This window comes from Stegostoma tigrinum, chromosome 34, assembly GCF_030684315.1.
Source record: "Stegostoma tigrinum isolate sSteTig4 chromosome 34, sSteTig4.hap1, whole genome shotgun sequence".
Lineage (NCBI taxonomy): Eukaryota > Metazoa > Chordata > Chondrichthyes > Orectolobiformes > Stegostomatidae > Stegostoma > Stegostoma tigrinum.
This window is the reverse complement of record NC_081387.1, coordinates 8553167-8575250: the sequence shown is the minus strand read 5'-3', so window position 1 is coordinate 8575250 and position 22084 is coordinate 8553167. Positions and strand designations below refer to the sequence as shown.

General features: G+C 48.1%; 1 protein-coding gene across 4 annotated transcripts in view; it reads left to right on the top strand.

The window, feature by feature from the left end:
* rxrba (retinoid x receptor, beta a) overlaps window positions 1-22084 on the top strand; it is an 89459-nt gene that overhangs the window by 48829 nt on the left and 18546 nt on the right. Inside the window, exons 2-6 of one of the 4 annotated variants that reach the window (XM_048519976.2) lie at window positions 947-1164; window positions 2229-2385; window positions 9424-9603; window positions 10218-10381; window positions 14219-14296. In XM_048519976.2, coding sequence (XP_048375933.1) covers window positions 947-1164; window positions 2229-2385; window positions 9424-9603; window positions 10218-10381; window positions 14219-14296 — 797 coding nt within the window. Of the gene's footprint in view, window positions 1-946; window positions 1165-2228; window positions 2386-9423; window positions 9604-10199; window positions 10382-14218; window positions 14297-22084 lie in introns of all 4 variants that reach the window. The other 3 variants (XM_048519975.2, XM_048519979.2, XM_048519978.2) reach the window with 3 other exon arrangements.

Sequence of the window (22084 nt, the reverse complement as noted above, 5' to 3'; positions counted from 1 at the left end):
TATAGAAATCAGTGGGATGTTATCCCAATAACATCACCAACACAGGAAATGACATCACCAACCCAAGGAAACCTAACCAGATAAATAGAAAGCGGGACATAACACCAGCGCTTCGTCGGAGGATCACTGATGATGTTACCTAGAATGGTGACGAAACGTCTGAAAACGAACCTTCCAGCAAGCAAACTCATATCCAGAACATCTCAACACCTTTCACCATCAGGTTCTTCTGTCAGGAATATTAGCTAAAAATGCTGCTGGATCTTTACTCAGGTGATGGTTTTCAGAGCATGTAGAGCATTTTGTGAGCATCAGTGATTTTCTCTTTAGGGCTGCCGGTTGTTAACTCTAACAGATGGCAGTTGCTCCCACCACTTTGAATGCCTTGTTCTTTTATAACTTTGACTTATCAATTTCTTCCATTAGGATTGGTCCTAGGTTGTCAAAACCAGAGATTTAAACTTAATTGGTTTTGAACTTTTAAGCGCCTGGTTCAAATTAATTGGCTGATTTTCATTTGGACCGCCTTAGAAAGAAAACAAACCACTGCCTGAGTTGTTAACCATACAGCCTCCTGACATGATGTTTTAATTTCAGGAGCTCTCTGTGCACCTGTCCATTTCTTTCCATCTCCAAGCCTTGAAAATACATCATCTTTTTAAGCTGGGTGACGCACATATTCCCCCTTATTTTGCAGATGTCAAGTGCTTGGCCCAACTTCCCAACAGAGACAATCTGTGCACAGGAGACAGTGTGTAATAATGACAGATTGCGTGTGGGGTACGGGTTGTGAGTAATGGTGTGTGTGTGTGTGTGTGTGTGTGTGTGTGTGTGTGTGTGTAGACTGCTGTTTTGGGTTCTTTCCTGCAGCGAAGGCAGGTTGACATGTTCTTGCACGTCTCTCCCCTCACTTTAAAAGTTGATACCATTTTTCTTGGCCACGCAGATTGCGGGAGTCCTGACAGCTCTTCGGTCAATTCCCCCCAACGGCGGCGAACAATGAGTAGCTCTCCACCCCTCCATTCCTCTGTCGTCGGGTCAGGCATCTCATCTTCGGTTAGTTCTCCCGTCAGCAGCATTGGCGCGCACTTCTCAGTCATCAGCTCTTCCTTGAGCTCCCCATCAACACCATCCCTGGGCTATCGGCCTGTGAACAGCCCGCAGGTGAGTAGAAGAGTATCCTCTGTCTCCCTGCAGCCCTGCTCGGCATTGGGAAGGTGGAAAGCTGGCTGAGCCAGGAGCGTGGAGGGACATGACCCAGTGATTTCTGGGTTCTGGTGGATGGTGCTATAGGAAGGATGTTACAGGGAATGGAGGGTTTGGGTTATAAAGGAGAGGCCAGGTAGACTGGGATTTCTTTCCCTGGAGCATTATAGAGGTTTATAAAATCTTGAGCAGCATAGATAAGGTGAATAGTCAAGATCTTTTCCCCAGGGTAGGGGAGTTTAAAACAAGAGGTTTTAGGGCGCGAGGGGAAAGATTTAAAAGGGACCTGAAGGGACAGCGTTTTCACACACAGGGTGGTTCGTACGTGGAATGAACTGTAAGAGCAGGTGGTGATGCAGGTACAATTACAACATTTAAAAACATTTAGACAGGGTTGCTAAAGTTTTAGAGGGTTATGGGCCAAACACAGGCAAATGGGACCAGTTTAGTTTGGGAAACCTTGTTGGCGTGGGCAAATTAGGCCGAAGGGTCTGTTTCCATGCTGTACGTCTCTGAGCCGAGGAGTGGAGCAGCTAAGGTCTGACATTGGTATAAACAGTGCTTTAATGGGATAGAACTTGGTCATTGCTGGAAGACAAATATGCTGCTAAAGTTGTCATCTCCCTTCATCAGGATCCATGCAAAAATGCCAAATTTTAAATGGCCACAACAATTTAAACTGCAGGGCAATTTAAGCCTCAGGAGCAAAGGGGTGCCAATTACTGAAAGGCCTCTCAAATGCATATACCTGTTCTCCACAGACAAAAGAGATATCTTCCCCAGATTTTGCCGCATTACCTTGTAGATTGGGGGCCCCCTCCCCCATTGCTCCATCCATGGTGATGCCTTGATTAGACAGTTTAGGCTTGCCAAGAAATGAACATCCTGTTGTCCGTACATGCCCCCAGCTATGACCTAGTCCAGCTCCACCACTGAAATAAATCATCCAAACCCGAGCAGAGTTTTAGACCACTCTGTCCAGACCGGAGAGTAATGACAATGTTTGTTCCTGTCGATTTCAGATAAACTCCACAGTCAGCATGTCGAGTTTCCACGCCGTCAGCAGCTCTGATGATGTTCAGTCATCGCTGGGCATGAATCAGTCTGTTCCTTACCCAGCTGGCTCTGGTACCTTGTCGCTGAGGCGCATCTGTGCCATTTGTGGAGACCGGTCTTCAGGTAAAGCATGCATGGAGATTTAGCTGGTTTAAATAGAACATTAGTAACAGGGACAGGTTCAAGACTGGATTGAGAGTGTTACCTGTGCTGTTGTAAATACTGGGGTGGGCAGTAACCACCTCCCTCGTTGAAGACACTTTTGATTCTGGGCTCTGCTGCATTCAGTCATCTGTTTGATGAATGCTCAGATAGTAGAATTAAATCTTGAAATCCCATCAATCAGCCTAAGTTTTTACTCCTAGATAATGAAATGTGAGGCTGGATGAACACAGCAGGCCCAGCAGCACCTCAGGAGCGCAAAAGCTGACGTTTCGGGCCTAGACCCTTCATCAGAGAGGGGGATGGGGAGAGGGAACTGGAATAAATAGGGAGAGAGGGGGAGGCAGACCAAAGATGGAGAGAAAAGAAGATAGGTGGAGAGGAGAGTATAGGTGGGGAGGTAGGGAGGGGATAGGTCAGTCCAGGGAAGACAGACAGGTCAAGGAGGTGGGGTGAGGTTAGTAGGTAGGAGATGGAGGTGCGGCTTGGGGTGGGAGGAAGGGATGGGTGAGAGGAAGAACAGGTTAGGGAGGCAGAGACAGGCTGGGCTGGTTTTGGGATGCAGTGGGTGGAGGGGAAGAGCTGGGCTGGTTTTGGGATGCAGTTGGGGAAGGGGAGATTTTGAAGCTGGTGAAGTCCACATTGATACCATTGGGCTGCAGGGTTCCCAAGCGGAATATGAGTTGCTGTTCCTGCAACCTTCGGGTGGCATCATTGTGGCACTGCAGGAGGCCCATGATGGACATGTCGTCTAAAGAATGGGAGGGGGAGTGGAAATGGTTCGCAACTGGGAGGTGCAGTTGTTTATTGCGAACCAAGCGGAGGTGTTCTGTAAAGCGGTCCCCAAGCCTCCGCTTGATTTCTCCAATGTAGAGGAAGCCACACCGGGTACAATGGATACAGTATACCACATTGGCAGATGTGCAGGTGAACCTCTGGTTTATATGGAAAGTCATCTTGGGGCCTGGGATAGGGGTGAGGGAGGAGGTGTGGGGGCAAATGTAGCATTTCCTGCAGTTGCAGGGGAAGGTGCCGGGTGTGGTGGGGTTGGAGGGCAGTGTGGAGCGAACAAGGGAGTCACGGAGAGAGTAGTCTCTCCGGAAAGCAGACATGGGTGGAGATGGAAAAATGTCTTGGGTGGTGGGGTCGGATTGTAGATGGCAGAAGTGTCGGAGGATGATGCGCTGTATCCGGAGGTTGGTGGGGTGGTGTGTGAGAACGAGGGGGATCCTCTTTGGGCGGTTGTGGCGGGAGCGGGGTGTGAGGGATGTGTGGCGGGAAATGTGGGAGATGCGGTCAAGGGCGTTCTCGACCACTGTGGGGGGGAAAGTTGCGGTCGTTGAAGAACTTGGACATCTGGGATGTGCGGGAGTGGAATGCCTCATCGTGGGGGCAGAGGCAGAGGAATTGGGAATAGGGGATGGAATTTTTGCAGGAGGGTGGGTGGGAGGAGGTGTATTCTAGGTAGCTGTGGGAGTTGGTGGGCTTGAAATGGACATCAGTTACAAGCTGGTTGCCTGAGATGGAGACTGAGAGGTCCAGGAAGGTGAGGGATGTGCTGGAGATAGCCCAGGTGAACTGAAGGTTGGGGTGGAAGGTGTTGGTGAAGTGGATGAACTGTTCGAGCTCCTCTGGGGAGCAAGAGGCGGTGCCGATACAGTCATCAATGTAACGGAGGAAGAGGTGGAGTTTGGGGCCTGAGTAGGCCTGTGGAGGATAAAAAAACAGCAGAGGTCCTTTGCAGGTCTGGGAGAGGGAGGCTCTGAGCTGGGGCAGGCTGGATTGCAGATCACCTGCACATCTGCCAATGTGGTACACTGTATCCATTGTACCCGGTGTGGCTACCTCTACATTGGGGAAACCAAGCGGAGGCTTGGAGACTGCTTTGCAGAACACCTCCGCTTGGTTCGCAGTAAACAACTGCACGTCCCAGTCGCGAACCATTTCAACTCACCCTCCCATTCTTTAGATGACGTGTCCATCATGGGCCTCCTGCAGTGCCACAATGATGCCACCCGAAGGTTGCAGGAACAGCAACTCATATTCCGCTTGGGAACCCTGCAGCCCAATGGTATCAATGTGGACTTCACCAGTTTCAAAATCTCCCCTTCCCCCACCGCATCCCAAAACCAGCCCAGTTCGTCCCCTCCACCCACTGCATCCTAAAACCAGTCCAGCCTGTCTCTGCCTCCCTAACCTGTTCTTGCTCTCACCCATCCCTTCCTCCCACCCCAAGCCGCACCTCCATCTCCTACCTACTAACCTCATCCCACCTCCTTGACCTGTCCGTCTTCCCTGGACTGACCTATCCCCTCCCTACCTCCCCACCTATACTCTCCTTTCCACCTATCTTCTTTTCTCTCCATCTTCGGTCCGCCTCCCCCTCCCTCCCTATTTATTCCAGAATCCTCACCCCATCCCCCTCTCTGATGAAGGGTCTAGGCCCGAAACGTCAGCTTTTGTGCTCCTGAGATGCTGCTGGGCCTGCTGTGTTCATCCAGCCTCACATTTCATTATCTTGGATTCTCCAGCATCTGCAGTTCCCATTATCACTGGGTTTTTACTCCTGTTGTCTTCTGAGAAGTGCATGCATGTGTCAGTGTTGTGTGGCTTCCTGACTTTGCTTGTCTGTCTTCCCCCACTGCGCGGTCTCGTGCTCTGTCCCTCTGGATCTAATGTGGGAATGTTTTCGATGTTACTGTGTGAGTCAGAATCTTAGTTAGTTTACAAGTGAGGTTGGCACGCTTCCCTGTGAATGAATTTCTCTGAATGGCCGTGGTTACAACAGTGGTGTAGTGATGGTGTCAGGGAGTCCTGGCAATACCAATTGGAGTCAATGGGAATGGGGGAGAACTCTTGCCATTTGGAGTCCTGCCTGGCATAGGAAGATGTCTGTTGGGGTTTGATTGTCACAATCTGAAGACATCTCTGCAGGAGTTCCTCGGGGTGGTGCCTTCAGCCAAACCATCTGCAGATAATTCAGATTGTACAATCACCAGCAAACAATGTTCAGCACCATTCACAACTCTTTGGATACTGAAGCAGCCCATGTTGAAGTGACCAGGTTTTTGTTGATGCATGTCAGAGGCTGGGAACTGAGTAGAAGGGAACACACCACCTGATTCCTCAAAACCTGTCCACCATCCGCAAGGCATAAGTCAGGAGTGTGATGATCCATTTGCAAAGTTGGTACAGTACTAATGGATTGGAAGGCAGGACGTTAGGATTTGTTTGTTAAATGATAGGGTACATGGTCCCTTTTAAAAAGTTTTTTTGGAGATTTTTAAAAAAGTTTGTTTGCAGCAGCAGATGTATAGAGAGTTCTTGAAATTGAAATAGTGTATCAAAAGGCTATATTGTTAGCAGGCAAAGCAGCATTTTTAACCACAGGTTTTTTTTTAAAATTTAGCCAGTTAATTTAAACCAGGTCCTAGATACCAAAGCCCAATTAAATTTTAACCTGATGGATTTGACAAGTTTAGGCCACTTCACTTGTAAGAAATTATTAGGTCATTAAGGGTATAAAAGAAGAGGACATTTGAAAATCCGGTTGAGAGCAAACTACCATCTGTTAAGAGAACAGCCTTCAACAGCCATCAGCTCTTTTAAAAAGAAGAGAAAAATCACTGGCTTTCACAGAAATCTCTAAGATCTGAGTAAGACCTCATCTAAATAATGGAACTTTTAGCTTGTATTCCTGACACAGGAATTTGACAGAGGAAGGCATTCGTACTGAAGGATAACTGAGAAGGCAAAGAACATCCTGGGCGATAACTTCTGTCTGTGATTTAGAGAGATTAAACTTTAATTTTTATTAATTTGTGTTATATAAGTGGAACTTGTTTGTATTGGAATAACATACCATTAGAGTTTTGATTTATTAAAGATTAATAGTTGATGGTGAATAGTTCCATTTGTTAGTAGTTCTGTTAATTTGTTAAATTAGAGTTAGACAAATAAATTGTTACTTATTGATTATACAGTGTGTCAGGAGTACATTTCATGTAACCTTTCTTTTATAATGGATTGTGGGGAGCGGTAGTGACAGGCAGATTAGACCGCTTTTCACACTTCCTGTTAAGCTCCTCTGGATATTTCGGTTTTATTTAACAGAGGGGTGGGGGGTTATGGTTGACCTCCGTTTTGTCACACCTAGATAGCAGTAGCGTGTTGGGAACATGACCCTTATCCAGCATAATGCAGCCCTCTGGGCTGGCACTGATGTGGATTGGCGGCACTGTGTACCAGCACTAGCCCTGCAGTAACCCACCCAGGCTGCTTCGACAGTGCCTCGGCCACCTGGAAGGATGAGGGCTGCAGATGAGTGTAAGCGCCATCTGAAAGAATCATGGCATCCCTACGGGGTGGAACCAGGCTCTTTGGTCCAACAAGTCCATACCCACCCTTGGAGCATCCCACCTAATCTACACATCCCTGAACACTACAGGCAATTTAGCATGGCCAATCCACCTAACCTGCGCATCTTTGGACTGTGGGAGGAAATTGGAGGAAACCCACGCAGACACAAGGAGAATGTGCAAACTCCACACAGTCGCCCGTGGGTGGAATCGCACCCGAGTCCCTGGCGCTGTGAGGCAGCAGTGCTAGCCACTGTGCCACCTTTTGTTGATTCTTTCTTCAGGCCATTCAGCCCATCTAGTCACCCGCCCCACCCCCCACCCACATCACCTTCATCATTTGAAACCATATTATCGTTCCTTCTCTGTCTCTAGATCAAAATGCTGGAACTCACTTCCTAACTTCACCCCAGCTACTGTAGCAGTTGAAGAAGGCAGCTATCATTTAGTAGAGTCATACAGTGTGGAAGCAGGCCATTTGGCCCATCAAGTCTATAAACAACTATTCAAAGAGCATCCCACATAAAACCACCCCCCTGCCCTATCGCTGCAACCCTGCATCTCCCGTAGCTCATGTACCTAGCCTACGCATCCTGGGGCACTATGGGCAATTTAACATAGCCATTTCACCTAACCTGTACATCTTTGGACTCCAGGAGAAAACCCCACATAGACATAGAGAGAATGTGCGATCTCCACACAGACGGTCGCCTGAAGATGGAATCGAACCCAGGTCACTGGCACTGTGAGGCAACAGTGCTAACCACTGAGCCACCGTGCACAAAATGGAATTGAATAAGAATGCAGTGAGATGATTCTGCAGTTGTGCAGAATTTTCCAAGGCAAGTTGGAATGGGTTATAAGTACCGGCCAAGCCAGCAATGCCCAAATCCCATGAACAATATATTTTTTGAAAACGCTGGCAAAGCGGTACTGTTTCACTGTTGGATGTGACTCTCAGTCATCAGCTTGCAATTTGCACCCACTGTGTCACTAGTTTCTTGCTGTTGTTGGGTGAGGTGATAGACACTTAACCTGCTCACAGTTGTAAGCAGACAGAGATGAGACCGATACACAGGAAGCAGCTTAGAGAATGTTTAGTAGACCGATTCTTGAGATGAAGCATTGCATCGAGAGGAAAGGTTAATCTTGATACTCATTGGAGTTTAACAGGATGAAAAGCAATCTTGCGTGTAACATGTAATGAAACATGTAAGGGCTGATGGGGTGGATGCTTGACGCCTCTCAAGGGAGAGTCATAAACAAGGCATATATTGAAAGGCAGCAGACTGCTTATTTCAAAACCTGCCTGAGAAATTTCTTCCCAGGGCCTTGGAATTCTCTTCATACAGCAGTGCGGGCTGCCTTTCAATATATTCAAGGCTGACTCAGATTTGTGATCAACAAGACTCTAAGAGACATGCAGCTAAGTAGAGTTAAAGCCATACTGAGATCAGCCATGATCATGTTAAATAGCAGAGCAGGCTCACAGGGCCAAATGGCTCCTATTTCCCAATAAATTGTTACAAAACTGTAAGATGCAGGAGCAGCATTGGGCTATTCAGCCCATTGAATCTGCTCCAGCAATTGATCATTGGCAGATATGTTTCTCATACCAGTTCCCCTGCGTCCCCTTATGGATCAAGAACTGATCTCTGTTTTAAATACACTCAACCTTCTGTGGCCATGAGTTACACAGATTCACCACCCTCTGGCTGAAGAAATTCCTCCACACCTCAGTTCCAAAGGGTCATCCCTTAACTCCGAGGGGGTTGCCTGAGATTTTAGTCTCCTCTACCAGCGGAAACATCATCTCCGTGTCCACGGTATCTAGGCTGCTGAGTATTCAGTAAGTTTCAATCAGATCTCCCTGCATCATCCTTCTAAGCTCTAGTTACAGACCTATGACAACCCCTTCATCCCTGGGATCGTTATTGTAAACCTCTTCTGAACGCCTTTCGAGGCCAGCACATCCTCCCTCGGTATGAGACCCACAACTGCCCTCAGTATTTCAAATGTGATCTGAGCAGAGCCTTATACAGCATCATCTTTGCCCTCGCTTCTGCCCCTTTTGAAATAAATGAAAGGAAGGCAAATGCAATGTTTTCAAACTGCCTACTGAACCTGCATATTCACTGTAAGAGAATCCTCAGCTAGGACTCCCCAGACCGTTTGTGCCTCAGATTACCAAAGCCTTTACTGTTTAAGAAGTAGTCTGTCATTATGTTGTCTGTTTAAAGTCCAAATTGGCTCAACTGCAGGGCAGCCATCCCATGTTCAAAAACAAACCAGCCGTCCCACTGAATTAGAGAGGGCATGGTTTGTCTGCTTTTTATCGTTGAGGTTAAAATGTGCAGGTCATACAGAGCAAACCAGTGAGTCTAATTCTAAACATGTTTCATATTGTTTCCGCACTGTTGGCTCAATAACGGTTTGTCAGCAGTCAGACATGGAGTTTTAACAAGCTGAGGAGTCAACATCCGTTAGAGCTCATAAGGAGGTTAAAATGCCCCCAGAACTGGGTCATTATTTAGATGTCAGGGTGAGTGCTTCAGGATTTAAGACACTTATCATTCCACCTTGCGCTCAGAACCCGTAGGAGAGTCTAACTTCCACCTTGTGTCATGTGTGTTGTACACAGGCAAACACTATGGTGTCTATAGCTGCGAGGGTTGCAAAGGCTTCTTCAAGCGGACTGTGCGAAAGGACCTGTCCTACACCTGCCGAGACAGTAAGGACTGTACGATTGACAAACGCCAACGGAACCGCTGCCAGTACTGCCGCTACCAGAAGTGCCTGGCCACGGGCATGAAGCGAGAAGGTTAGCTCTGCCCCCTGACGGGGAAGGTACTGAAGGGCGGGGAAGGTTAGATTACCCCTACTCTTTCCCAAAGCGCACTCTTGCAACTTCCTGCTCACATGTTTCCCCCCCCCCCCCCCACAACAACTGCACCACCTCCCCCCTCCATCTGTCTCTCACTTTTGCCAACTCCCTCTACTTGCTGACCTCTACCCACCCCCCCCCCCCCACCCCCCACTTCACTCGTCCCGTGCTCACCCTCGCGTTCTCTCGGTCCTTTCTCTCTCTCTTCCCACCACCACAACCTTTCTCGCTTGCCTCACATCTCTCTTGTTCACCCATTTGCCGGCCCCCATCCCGCTTATCCTGCTCCCCCGCCTGCACCCCTCCCCACCTCATGCACTGCCGGTCCCCCATCCCACTGCCTCCTCTCCCCCCACCAACCGCACCCATCTTCTTACCCACCCACCCCTCCTCCTGTTCCCCCATCTCCCCCCCCCCCCGCCCCCACCTCTCTACATCTTTTCCCCCATCTTCTTCCCCACCCCACCCCATTCCTCTGGACTGCACCACGTTGGCCTAACTCATTTGCTGTGTATTCCTGTCCGATGCGATAGCTCTGCTCCTTTCCGCAGCCGTCCAGGAGGAGAGGCAGAGGGGCAGAGAGAGGGGCGAAGAGGTGGAGTCCACCAGCGGGGCCAATGACGAAATGCCTGTGGAGAAAATCCTGGAGGCCGAGGTGGCGGTGGAACAGAAATCCGAGCTGCAGGCTGACGGGGCCGGAAACGAAGTGGCTTCGGTAAGCTCGGGCCTGGAGTGGGGCACGGCTGCGTTTTGTGCCTGCGTCGTGGGTCTCTGATCCCGTTCGCTTCCACCCTTCCAAAACCCGGGCGCACTATTTTGCTTCCCAACCCTGGGAGTGATGGGGAAGTGGCTCGGGGACTAAGCTCCCCCGATGTGCAGGGACCGTCTTGGGTTAAAACGCTGACCCTCAGGTTATTGGTGTCACTGCTATGGCCTGGGTTTGTCGCCTGACCCTGCTTGCCCTAGTAACTGAGTGCCCATTGCCATGTCAGCCACGTCACTGTTGGTCTGGAGTCACGTGGAGACCAGACCAGGTAAGGACGACAGCTTCCTCTTCCCTATAGGGAGTGTAAGTAAACCCGATTAACTCTTCTAGCACTTGATGACTGTTCCATGGTCGAACTGCCACTGAGACCAGCTCCCCATTCCAGGTTTTGTGATTGATTTTCCGTTGCGCATGCAGAGGAGCAGAAACAGCCCTGTTGGCGCCTCGAGACAACTCCCTCTGTTCAATCTGATCCATTTGCTTTTCCAGTCCTACACTGCCTCCTGCCCCCCCCCCCCCGAAAACCCCCTCCATATTATCCCTGCCGAACAAGAATTCATCGATTTCCGTTGTAATGATATTCAGTGCCTCTACTGCTGCCTTCTGCAGAGCACCAAAGTCACACAACCCTCTGAGTGAGAGAGAGAGAGAGAGAGAGAAAAACAGAATCCCCTCATCTGTTCCCGAAAGCGCCTCATTTTCAAACAGCCACCCCCACCCTGCCCTCCCCTATTCCGGACTCACCCACATTGTGAAGACGGTTCAGGATCTTTTCCACTTCGGGCTCGTCTCTGTGGGTCTGGAGTCACGTGTTGGCCAGGCCAGGTCAGAACACCCACATTTTCCTTTTTCCCGAAGCTAGCCAGAGGTTGCATTGACCATCACTGCTGGCACTAACTCATAGTTTCAGATTCCAGCAGCCGCTGAGGAGGGGTTTGAACCCAAGATCCCGGGGACTTTGCCTGAGCGCTCAGTGAGGTCACCGCTGTGCCACTGTCTCCAAGTTCACTGCCTCTTTTGACTTCTACCACACTGGGTCATCGTGCGATACACGACAGAGTTTGTAGACTAACCTTGTCAGTAGTCCCCAATTTGAGGTTTGGATTTAGGATTCTTAAAAGCATTTGACAGGAGGTGGAGAGAATCCTCCTTGATGCAGGTGTCTAACAAAAATAGAAGAACATATTTCCCCCCCTGCTCTACTTTACATCCAACAAAGCAGTTTTGCGGTGTTTAAATATGTGGGTTCATATTTAATCATTGCATTTTGTTTTAGTTTTGGGAGGGCATTGTTATTCTTGCTGAGCTAAAGTCAAAACTTTTGAGGGAATCCCTGTAAATATAAGTGAAGAGGGTGTGTGTGTGTGTGTGTGTGTGTAGATTATCAAGACATGGTGCTGCCAAAGATACTGATGGAAATGGAGGCAGTTGATATCCAAGAAGGGACAGAGAGAAGTGAATGGTATAATCTGTTGGTCTGTGGGCAGTGACTGGTCTCCCCAGGGAATCTGTGTCGGAATTCTGTTCTTTTCCAGTAAGGCCAATTTCAAAATGAACCAGAGGCGCAGACAGATTATTAGAATGGGCGAGGAGATGGCAGGTGTAGTTCTGTTTGTGTGTGTGTGTGTGTGTGTGTGTGTATGAGCTTTGATTGCCTTATCTAAGAAGTGTAAGTGACTTGTGTTAGAAGGTAAGGGTTCATTAAATAGATTCCTGGATTGACTAAAGTTTACAAGAATGAGAGGAGACTCTCACTGAAACATGGACAGTGCTGAAGGGGGACAGGTAAGGCGGATAAGATGAGGTTGTTGTCCGTGGCTGAATCACCGACAAGGCAGGACGTTGGAACTGAGCACAAAATAAGAGATATGTCAGGGTGTAAAGATGTGAATCCTAAAGATTGGCCCACAAATGCTGTTTTGGTTTCGGGGAAATGAGAGACCAATGAGAAGGAAGCAATGTTAAATTTGTTTTGGATAGGTTTGCATCTGTCTTCATAGATCTTGACACCTAATTATGACAGGAAGAAGGAACTTTCATCCAGATTCTACTGTGACATTTGAAGGATACAAATTAATTGTCCGGACACACCAATGTCAGGTAGACAGATGTGTCAAACCAGTGACACACACAGCTGGAACTCTCACATGACCTGGGAGTGTTTTTATTCTTGCATGGGGTTTGAATGTCGGTGGATCTCTGTCTCTCTCTCTCTCTCGACCCTCCACCCGCCCCACCACATCTACATCCCTCTCAACCTCTACACCCCGGTGTCTGTGTGTCTCCCCCTGTTGACCCCACCACCCGCAGTCTGTCTCTCTCCCTCTCTCTATATGCCTACTGGCCACGTTGAGCCACCAACACCCCCCGCCCGTCCCTCTGGCTATAGCCATGCTCCTCCAACTGCCCCTAGCCCCGTCCCCCCGAGTGTTCTCACTCTAGCAACCCCCCCCACCGCGTGCGCTTTCACTGTAGCACCCCCCCACCGCGTGCACTCACATTCTAGTAACCCCCAGCGCGTGCACTCACATTCTAGCACCCCCCCACCGCGTGCGCTCTCACTCTAGCACCCCCCACCGCGTGCTCTCACTCTAGCTCCCCCCGCCGTGCGCTCACGCTCACGCTCCCGCACCCCCCCGCCGTGCGCTCGCGCTCCCGACCCCCCCACCCCATGCCGCGCGCGCTCGCGCTCCCGCGCACCCCCGCCGCGCGCGCCCCCGCACCCCCCCGCCGCGCGTGCTCACGCCCCCGCACCCCCCCGCCGCGCGTGCTCACGCCCCCGCACCCCGCGCGCGCGCTCTGGCTCCCTCGCCCCCAGCGCATGCGCGCTCAGGCTCCCGCACACCCTACCTTTTTTCTCTCACTTCCATCTTTCCCTCCCACCTCCAGTCTTTGTCATTCACTCTTCTCTGTCTGTAATCTCAACCCTCTCTTTTTGTCACATCACACTGTTCCCCCACTGCCCATTACTCGTAGTCTGGCATCCCCAATACCTTTCACTTCACCCTCCCACCCTATGGCACCTAAATCGGTATTTCGACAGTCCAACCTGCAAGACCGATTCCAGCCTCCCCCTCACTGAACTCCCCTTTGTATCATGCCCCAGTCTCCACACCCAGTACAATAACGTCACCATCAACGCAGGTCACCGGTCGGGTGTTATGAGTGATTAAATTTGTTAGTTTAGTTTAACCCGAGCTGTGTTGGGCGGTGCTGATGTCTGATGTTGAAGAAGCTGGGACCTTCTCGGTAATCTCGCCCCGTGCAGGAGTTGAACCTGTGCTGCTGGTGGCACTCTGCATGACAGACCAGCCGTCCAGCCCACTGAGCTCACTGCCCTCTCGCTTACTCTGTGCTCCCAAAGTGGCATGGGTTCAGCGAAGTGGGTGTTGTTGGGATGGGGGAGTTGAAATTGAATGGAGGGGCTTGGATCTTGATACCCCGTTCTGTCTCTCGCGCACCCCTGCCCACCCCAGCAAGAATGGGTTTGGGAGCCCTGTCGCAGTGCCACCCTCACCTCCCTGATGGACTGTTCCTCAGGAGCCTTGTCGCAGTCCTGACCCCCTCTCACCCCCAAATGGACTGTTCCTCGGGAGCCCTGTTGCAGTGCCCCCACCCCCAAATGGACTGTTCCTCAGGACCCCTGTCGCAGTGCCCCCCCCCCCCCAACCTACCTAATGGGCTGTTCCTCGGGACCCCTGTCGCGCCCCCCCCCCCCTCCCACCTGCTGACTTGTGCCTGACCCTGTTTCCATTCTGCTCCTAACCTGCATCTCTCTGCCATCAGATGGATGCGATTTGTCAAGTACTCGCTGATGCTGAGCCTCAGGCCACAGTCATTCGCCGTGTGATAACAGCCAAAGAAGTAACTGCCTTTCTTTCACGGCTTGTTTCGTTGCTGCACTAACTGTATGGGTGGGGGGAGTGGGCGGCTGGTGGTGAGGGAGGCTCTGTACTTGTATCCTCAGTGTTACGTTGCCAGGTAGGCCTCTCCACCCAACTCGCCAGTCATCCTGGGGAGCAAAGGTTCACGTGGATATCTGGGGTTGGCTGTTAACAGAAACTCCTTCTCTCCCCACCGCAACTCACTCCACTCCATCTCCACAGTGCAGAGTTTCTCTCCCCCTCTCTCTGTCTCCTCCTCTCTGTCTCTCCCTTTCTCTAACCTCATTTGTTCTGTCTCCCCCTTTCTCTCTCCCCCCTCACATTTTTTCTTCTCTCCCTCACACATCTCCTCATTCCCCCACAGCCACATCATTCTTTAAATGTTTGTCCACTGCCTTAACCTGTCTGTATCCTTTGCAGTAACTTTGTCTGTAATATTTCTGCTGCAACTTCTTTTAAAAACATCAGGTGCGGGTCACCTTGCTCAGCAGACCTGTTAGCCTTGAAGTCCAATCATTTCTTTGCATGCTCCCAGTGTTTCTCTGGTGGTGGAGACGGTTTTATGTTCCTTCTTCCCTTTCACCTTTTCATTTGTAAGTGGCTTGGAAATTTCCAACAGTAAAGGTACACACAGAACACCTGTTCAATGCCTCTGCCATTTCCGTAGATTCCATGATCAATTTCCCAGGCCCAAGAGGGCCGGTGCTACAAATAGTTATGAGAATCTCCTGAGGAAAAGCTTAACACTTTTTACAAAAATTCCAGCTAGCTTACTCCCAAACTTTACTCTCTGCTTCTTTATTTGTATTTGTCATTCTTTATCTGTCCAATCTTTGGACCTGCCACAAAACTTTGAAGAATTATACAACACGTTTCACTTTGCTAATGTCCTTAATGTGCTTACTTAGCTGCAGCATCCCTTTCAGTATTTCCTTCACACTGGGGTAAATCTTTGCGTAGAATTAGTACGTATTCCCTTAGATGCCTCTCACTGCATCTCTGTTGCCAGTGGTCTCAAACCAGTTTCCTATTTACCTATGCAATCTCTGCTTTCAAATGCTTATAGTTACCTTTCGGCTTAATGCCCTAGTCTCAGACCCACATTTATCCCCTTCAAACCCAATGTGAAATTCTGAGCAGCTATGACTGCTGTTAGATGTAGGCTCTTTAACAGTGAGGCTGTTGATTTCATTGTTTCTGATGGCTCATTACCGCATCTAGGTTGGCCTACTCCCTAGTTGTTTTTTTAATGTACAGCTCGAAGAGATTTTCTTGGATAGAGTCCGTGAGCTCATTTTCCAGATGACCCTTGCCAATCTGATTTGCCCAAGTTAGATGCAGATTAAAGTTGCTCGTTGTAATTACAATATGTTCTTATACATCTCATTTATTCCTTCCTCTGTGTTCCATACTGCATGATAACCACAGGGCAAATACTTATCTTTCCTATTTCCTATTTCTACCCAGCTTGTTTCTAAACTTGTTCTTTTGCACTCAGGCCTTGTACCAGGGTCTAATACTGCTGTATTCATGCCATCCTTAATGAACAGAGCAACGTACCATCCTTTTCTATCTTCCTGTCTCTTCAAAATGCCAAATGTCCTCCACTTTTCAGGAGTTGATTGTGCTAGTCAACTGGCAACCATGCCTCTGAAATGATTGCCCAACAGTAGATGTTTATGTTTGTGTGTGCAAACAGTTCATCCTTTTTCCTTGTAAATGTGGAGTATATTCCAATACAGAGCTTTTACTGTCTTTTTTCCAGTGCTGTAATCATTGGCCTCAGCTACTCATACCCTCATTAAGTTTGTGTGCTCTCTCTATCCTAGCCTGCCAGATTACTACCTTGCCCTGTTGCTTTATTGCTTGCATTCATTTACTGCACCTCATCTCACTCAGCTCCTTCTCTGTCCCCTCTCTGCTGACCTAGTTATAGGACTGACACAAACAATGCTCCGAGAGTGGTTCAGCTGATAACCATGCCAAAGCAGCAGCTTACACTTGTCCCCAGCACTCCTTTTCAGAGTGTCATTTCTTCCCCACCAATCTGCGATGATGCATTCATCTTGAGTGTTATTTATCCTACACGGATCTGCTTTTGGCTCAGGTAATCTTTGAAGGTTCTGCTGCTCAGTTTACCCCCTACCTGCTTGTACTTTGTGAGCAAAACATGTTTCCTGTCTTATGCCATTAGCATCTACATGGACCACAGCCCATGGATTCTCACTCCCCTTCCATGTCTGGTTTCTCTCTAACCCCAAACTGATGTCCTGAACCATGGAACTGGCCAGACAATACAGCCATGTGGAGTGTATCTCTAGAGCTTTGTTTGTCTCCCTGACTTATGTTATCATCTCCTGTTGCCACAGCATTTCTGTTTACCCCTGCCATTCAAATGGTCTCCATACTATGTGCTGTGGTTGGTCTGCTCGTCCATGCTACAGTGCCTCCGTTCTTATTGCAGAAATGCAAGGGCTGAGATTCCACTGCTTCAGCCCTGCTGGATTTCCCCCCTTGCCTTGCATCACTTGCTGGTGCACCATAGCCCCTGATCAAATCAGGAGAGTCTACCTTTAGGGCTGTGACTGCCTTCTGAAAGTGTCCAGGTAACGTCCCCCTTCCCTTGTGCATCGCAGAATGGGCAGCTCAGACTCCAGCTCGTTGACTCTGAGCCACATCTCCCGGAGCTGCTGATGTGTTTGCCTTGGATCAAGCTGGTATCTAGCAATACCCACATAATTATGGCCACAGCACCTGCCCTGCTACACGAATTCTGAGATAATTCTTGTGTTTTTTTAATTCATCTAGAACTATTCCTGGCCCTCCTTTATAAGTTTTACACTCGCTCCTAAACTTGCAGAAGTATGAACGATTCAAACTCTCCAATTCTGAATAAACTACCTGAGCTTTACAGCTAACAAGGCAAACATTTATGACCCAGTCATTCCTCTCAGTCCCTGTGACGTCACAGTTTTCATTCTTCTCAATGTATTTGGTCTAGAGGCTGAGCAGCTTTGAGTCTGCTTTTGCTTGCTCACTCCCTCCCTGTCCTCCCAGAAGTTTAGGTTCACGCTCTCCTTTTCCCTCTCTTGTTGGCTCCCACTTGTTCTCTCGCTTGCTCGGTCTGACTTGGTCACGTTTGCCCAGTTTCATTTTTGCTGTCTGTCTTGCTCGCTACCTTGTTCTCACATGCTCTGTCATGCTCGCGCTCACTCTTTCTCTTGCTAAGTCTCGCTTGCTCATGTTGCCTGTTCAGCATCAACCCCAAAGCCACCTTTGATCTCCCCTTCCCTCAGTAACAATCAGTAAAATTCTTCCTTTCTCAACATAAGGACTGCAATTATTTCTCCACATGCGTAATAAAGTTGCATATCGTATTAGCTGGCTACTGCTCACCCAGTAGAATAAGTGTCAGTTCTTTAGCACAATGGGTATTTGGGGTTAATACATGTACGTGTCTTAATATAAATATATGTATATCTCTTAATCCTGTAATCTGAACAGACTACTGCATGTCCTTAATGTTTCTAGCTGGGTTGTACAGTTTGATTTAAAAACTGTGGCATGTCCATGTTTCAGCAGAATGAGTTCAGTGCAGGTTGTGTGTCTTTAATGAGCTTTCCAATGTTAATTGTAAACAACTTGTTTATGGCTGTAACTGTATTTACCACTGCCCACGAATCACTCCAAAAAGGCTGAGGGCTCAGGTAGAGTTCATTAAATTTATGAAAGGTGTTGGTAGATGGTACAGAGACAATCTTTCCATTTTGGGGTGAAGAGCCTGAACAGAGGCTGTGAATACAAGATGGTTTCCAAGAATCATATGAGGAAGTCAGAAGAAAATTCTTCATCCAAATAATGCTGAGAATGTGGTACTTGTGACCAGAGGGAGTGAACATAGAGCAGTACAGCACAGGAACAGTCCCTTTGGCTCACTAAGACTGTGCTGACGCATGCCTTTCTAAACCAAAACCTTTTGTCTCTGTGCAATCTTTGTCTCTGTATACCTTGTCTATTCATATATTTGTCAAGATATGTCTTAGACATTGCTGTTGTATCTGTCTCCACCACCACTCTAGCAGGGCGTTCCAGGCACTTAGCACCCACTCTGTAAAACAAAACTTATCTCTCATGTCTCCTTTTAAACTTTTCCCCCGTTTCACTTTAAACCCGTATCCCCTAGTAATTGACATTTCTAACCGAGGAGAAAGACTCTGACTATTCATGCCTTTCATGTTTGTGTAAATTTCTATCAGCTTGCCCTTCAGCCTTTGATGTTCAAGTGAGAGCAAACCAAGCTTCACACCGTGTTACCTCAGCATCCTGCTAAACCATTTCTGTACGTTCTTCAAAGCCTCCACATCTCTCTTGTAGTGTGGTGTCCAGAACTGTACACAGTATTTCAATAGTGGCCTCACATGACATGCTAATTTTTACACTTTGTGCCCCCACCAATGAAAGCATGCATGCTATACGCCTTTTTAACCATCTTAATGATGTGTGTTGCCTAGTTCAGGGAAGTGGGACTTCTACATCTACATTCCTTTGTATGTTGATGCTACTTAGGGTTCTTCCTTTTATTGTCTAGTTCCATATTGCATTTGGTCTTCCAAAATGTATCATATTGCCCTGATTAAATTCCATTTGCTATTTCTCTGCTCAAGCCTCCAGCCTGTCTACATCCTGCTCTGTCCTCTTGCAATCCTCTTCACCATCCATAACTCCCCCAATCTTTGTGTCGTCTGTAAACTCACTAATCAGCCCACCATTTGCCTCCAAATCGTTCACATGTGCTACTAGCAACATGGGTTCCAGCGCTGATCTCTGGAACAGTCAGAATAACACTCCAGTGTCAGAATAACACTCTTCCACTGCTACTCTCTGTCTTCTGTGACTAAGCAAGTTCTGTAACCATCTTCTCAGCCCACCACAAATCCCGTGTGGCTTAACCTTTTGTAACAGCCTGCCGCAAGGGATCTTGTCAAAGGCCTTGCTAAAATACATACAGACAGTGTCTACAGCCCTGCTCTCATGAATCACCTTTGTCACTTCCTCCAAAAATTTAAATCAACTTTGAGACACGACATTCCCTGCACAAAGCTATGCTGTCTGTCACTAATTTGTCCATATTTTTTCAAATGTGAGTAAACTCCCTAAGAATATTCTCCAGTCATTTCCTTAAAAAAAGAGACGTTGGCTATTCTCCAGTCCTGTAGAACCTTTCCTGTGACTAAAGAGGATACAAAGATTTCATCCAGGACCCCAGTGATTTCCTCACCTGCCTCCTTCAGTCTTCTGGAATAATTCCCATTAGGTCCTGGGGGCGTGACGACTTTAATGCTTTTCAAAACACTCAACACCTTTTGGTATCAACATATCCTCCCAATACTCACTATGTTCTTTTCTTTTGTCAGTAATGATACAACGTATTTGTAAAGGACCTCACTCACTTCCTCTGGATCCATGCAGAAATTCACTCCTTTGTTCTTGAGTGGACCTACCTTTTCCCCAAATCCCCTCCTCTTGTATGTATAAAACACCTTTGCGATTTCCCTTAATCCTGTTTCCCAAGTTCATTTTGTGGCCTCTTTTAGACCTCCTAATTCCTTGTTTGAGTTCTTCCCTGTTTTCTTTATATTCTTCGAGGGCTCTGTTTATCCTCAGTTTCCTGAACCTTATGTATGCCTCCTTTTTCTTTTTGACTGAGCTCCCAAAGTCCCGTGATATCCAAGGTTCCCGAGACTTGCCTTCCATTTCACAGGATCATGCTGGTTGTAAACTCTAATCAACTGGCCTTTAAAGGATTCCCAAATGACAGGTATGGATTTGCCATCAACCAGCAGGCCCCAATCTACATTCCCCACTTCCTGTCTAATTTTGTTGTGGTTAGCCTTCCCCAATTTACTGCTGTTCTTAACCACACAGCGCCAGGGACCCGAATGTGATTCCACCCTCAGGAGACTGTCTGTGTGGAGTTTGCACATTCTCCCTGTGTCTGTTTGGGTTTCCTCTGGATGCTCCGGTTTCCTCCCACAGTCCAAAGATGTGCAGGCTAGGTGGATCGGCCATGCTAAATTGTCTATAGTGTAGATTAGGTGGGTTCTTGGGAGATGAGTCTGGGTGGGATGCCCTGAAGGTCACTGTGGACCCGTTGGGCTGAAGGGCCTGTTTCCACACTGTAGGGTCTCTATCAGAAAGTAACTTAAAACTCTCAGAATTATGGCCACTGATCCTGAAATTCTCCCCCACTGGTCAGGCTCGTCCCCCAACACCAAATGGCATATAGCCCCTTTGCTAGCTAGGCTGGCTACATACTGTTTCAAGAATCCTTCTTGAGATATCTAACAAATTCACCAGTCTAAAAGCTAGTCTAAGTGAGTCCCAGTCAAAATAAGGGGATGTTAAAAGCCCCCACAACAAAGCTGATGTTTTCTCATTTTTCCATAATATGCCCACATATCTGTACCTCTATCACTTGCTAGCCTTTGGGAGCCTGTGGTACAATCCCATCAAAATGACTGTGGCCTTCCCAAGCTCTCCCCATAAGACCTCGCTGAATGAACCCACCATGGTGTCCTGCCTCAGTCCAACTGAGATATTCTCCCTCAGCAGTAATGCAACTCCCCCACCTCTGTTACATCCCCCTCTATCTCATCTGAAACGTCAAAATCCTGGAACATTAAGCTGCCAGTCTTGTCCCTCAGTCTTGACCCAGACCTTATAACAGCTACGTCAGAGTTGTATGTATTAATCCAAGTGGTTGAAGGAGATGTTGGATAAGCAGTCAGCCGGTCAGTGGAGCCTGCTTCTTGATTTGGTACCTGATTGTAAATCTTGAGTAGAGCATGGCTAGGCTTTAGCACCTGGCCTGGGGCCGTTTTTCTCTGCTTGTTATTTGGCGAGTTTTTTTTTGTTTCCAAAATGTTGGAGGAAAAGCTTGAGCTTAAATTCACAAGCTTTATTCCGGTCAGGCTTGTGTTGGAATGCCGTGTACTGATGTGAAACAAAAGTGATAAAGTAATTATTAGGCACTGATTGCAGTTTTTGGCTCGTGTTCTGTAAACTTTACCAAGTGTAAAAAGCTGAAAGAGAGAGAGATGTCTGAATTCACCAGAAATACCAGTTCAGTTTTCCAAAGGAAGTCCCAGTTTTGGCATCCTTGCTTTTCTGATGTGTATACATGACACAGATCTCAGTTTGCATTCTCTAGCACCCAGGGGTGAATGACTGTCTGTCTTCTGTATAAATTCTCTTACTGTCACTCATTATCCCATTCCTGGAAGGAACGGTGCCTCTCAGCGCCAGGGATCCAGGTTTAATTCCAACCTCAGGCGACTGTCTGTGTGGAGTTTGCATGATCTCCCCGTGTCTGCGTGGGTTTGTTCTGGGAGTTCCAGTTTCCTCTCACAGTCCGAAGACATGCAGGTTAGGTGGATTGACCAGCTAAATTGTCCCGGGATGTGCAGGTTAAGTGGAATAGCCATGGGAAATGCAGGGTTACTGGGGTAGGATAAGTGGGGAATGTGTCTGAATGAGATGCTGTTTGCAGGGTGGGCATAGACTTGGTGGGGCCAAATGGCCTGCTGCCACACAGTAGGGATTCTATGATTCCTTGACACGCAGTGTGACTGATTGTGTCTATTGATGTCAGCTGAGATCCCTCATATATTGAGTCGCTGCTCTCAGTCAGAACACCAGCCTGGACACTTAATTCGGCTTTCTGTGTTAGAATATTGGAACTCAGTGCTCACAGTTTGCACGTGGTTTT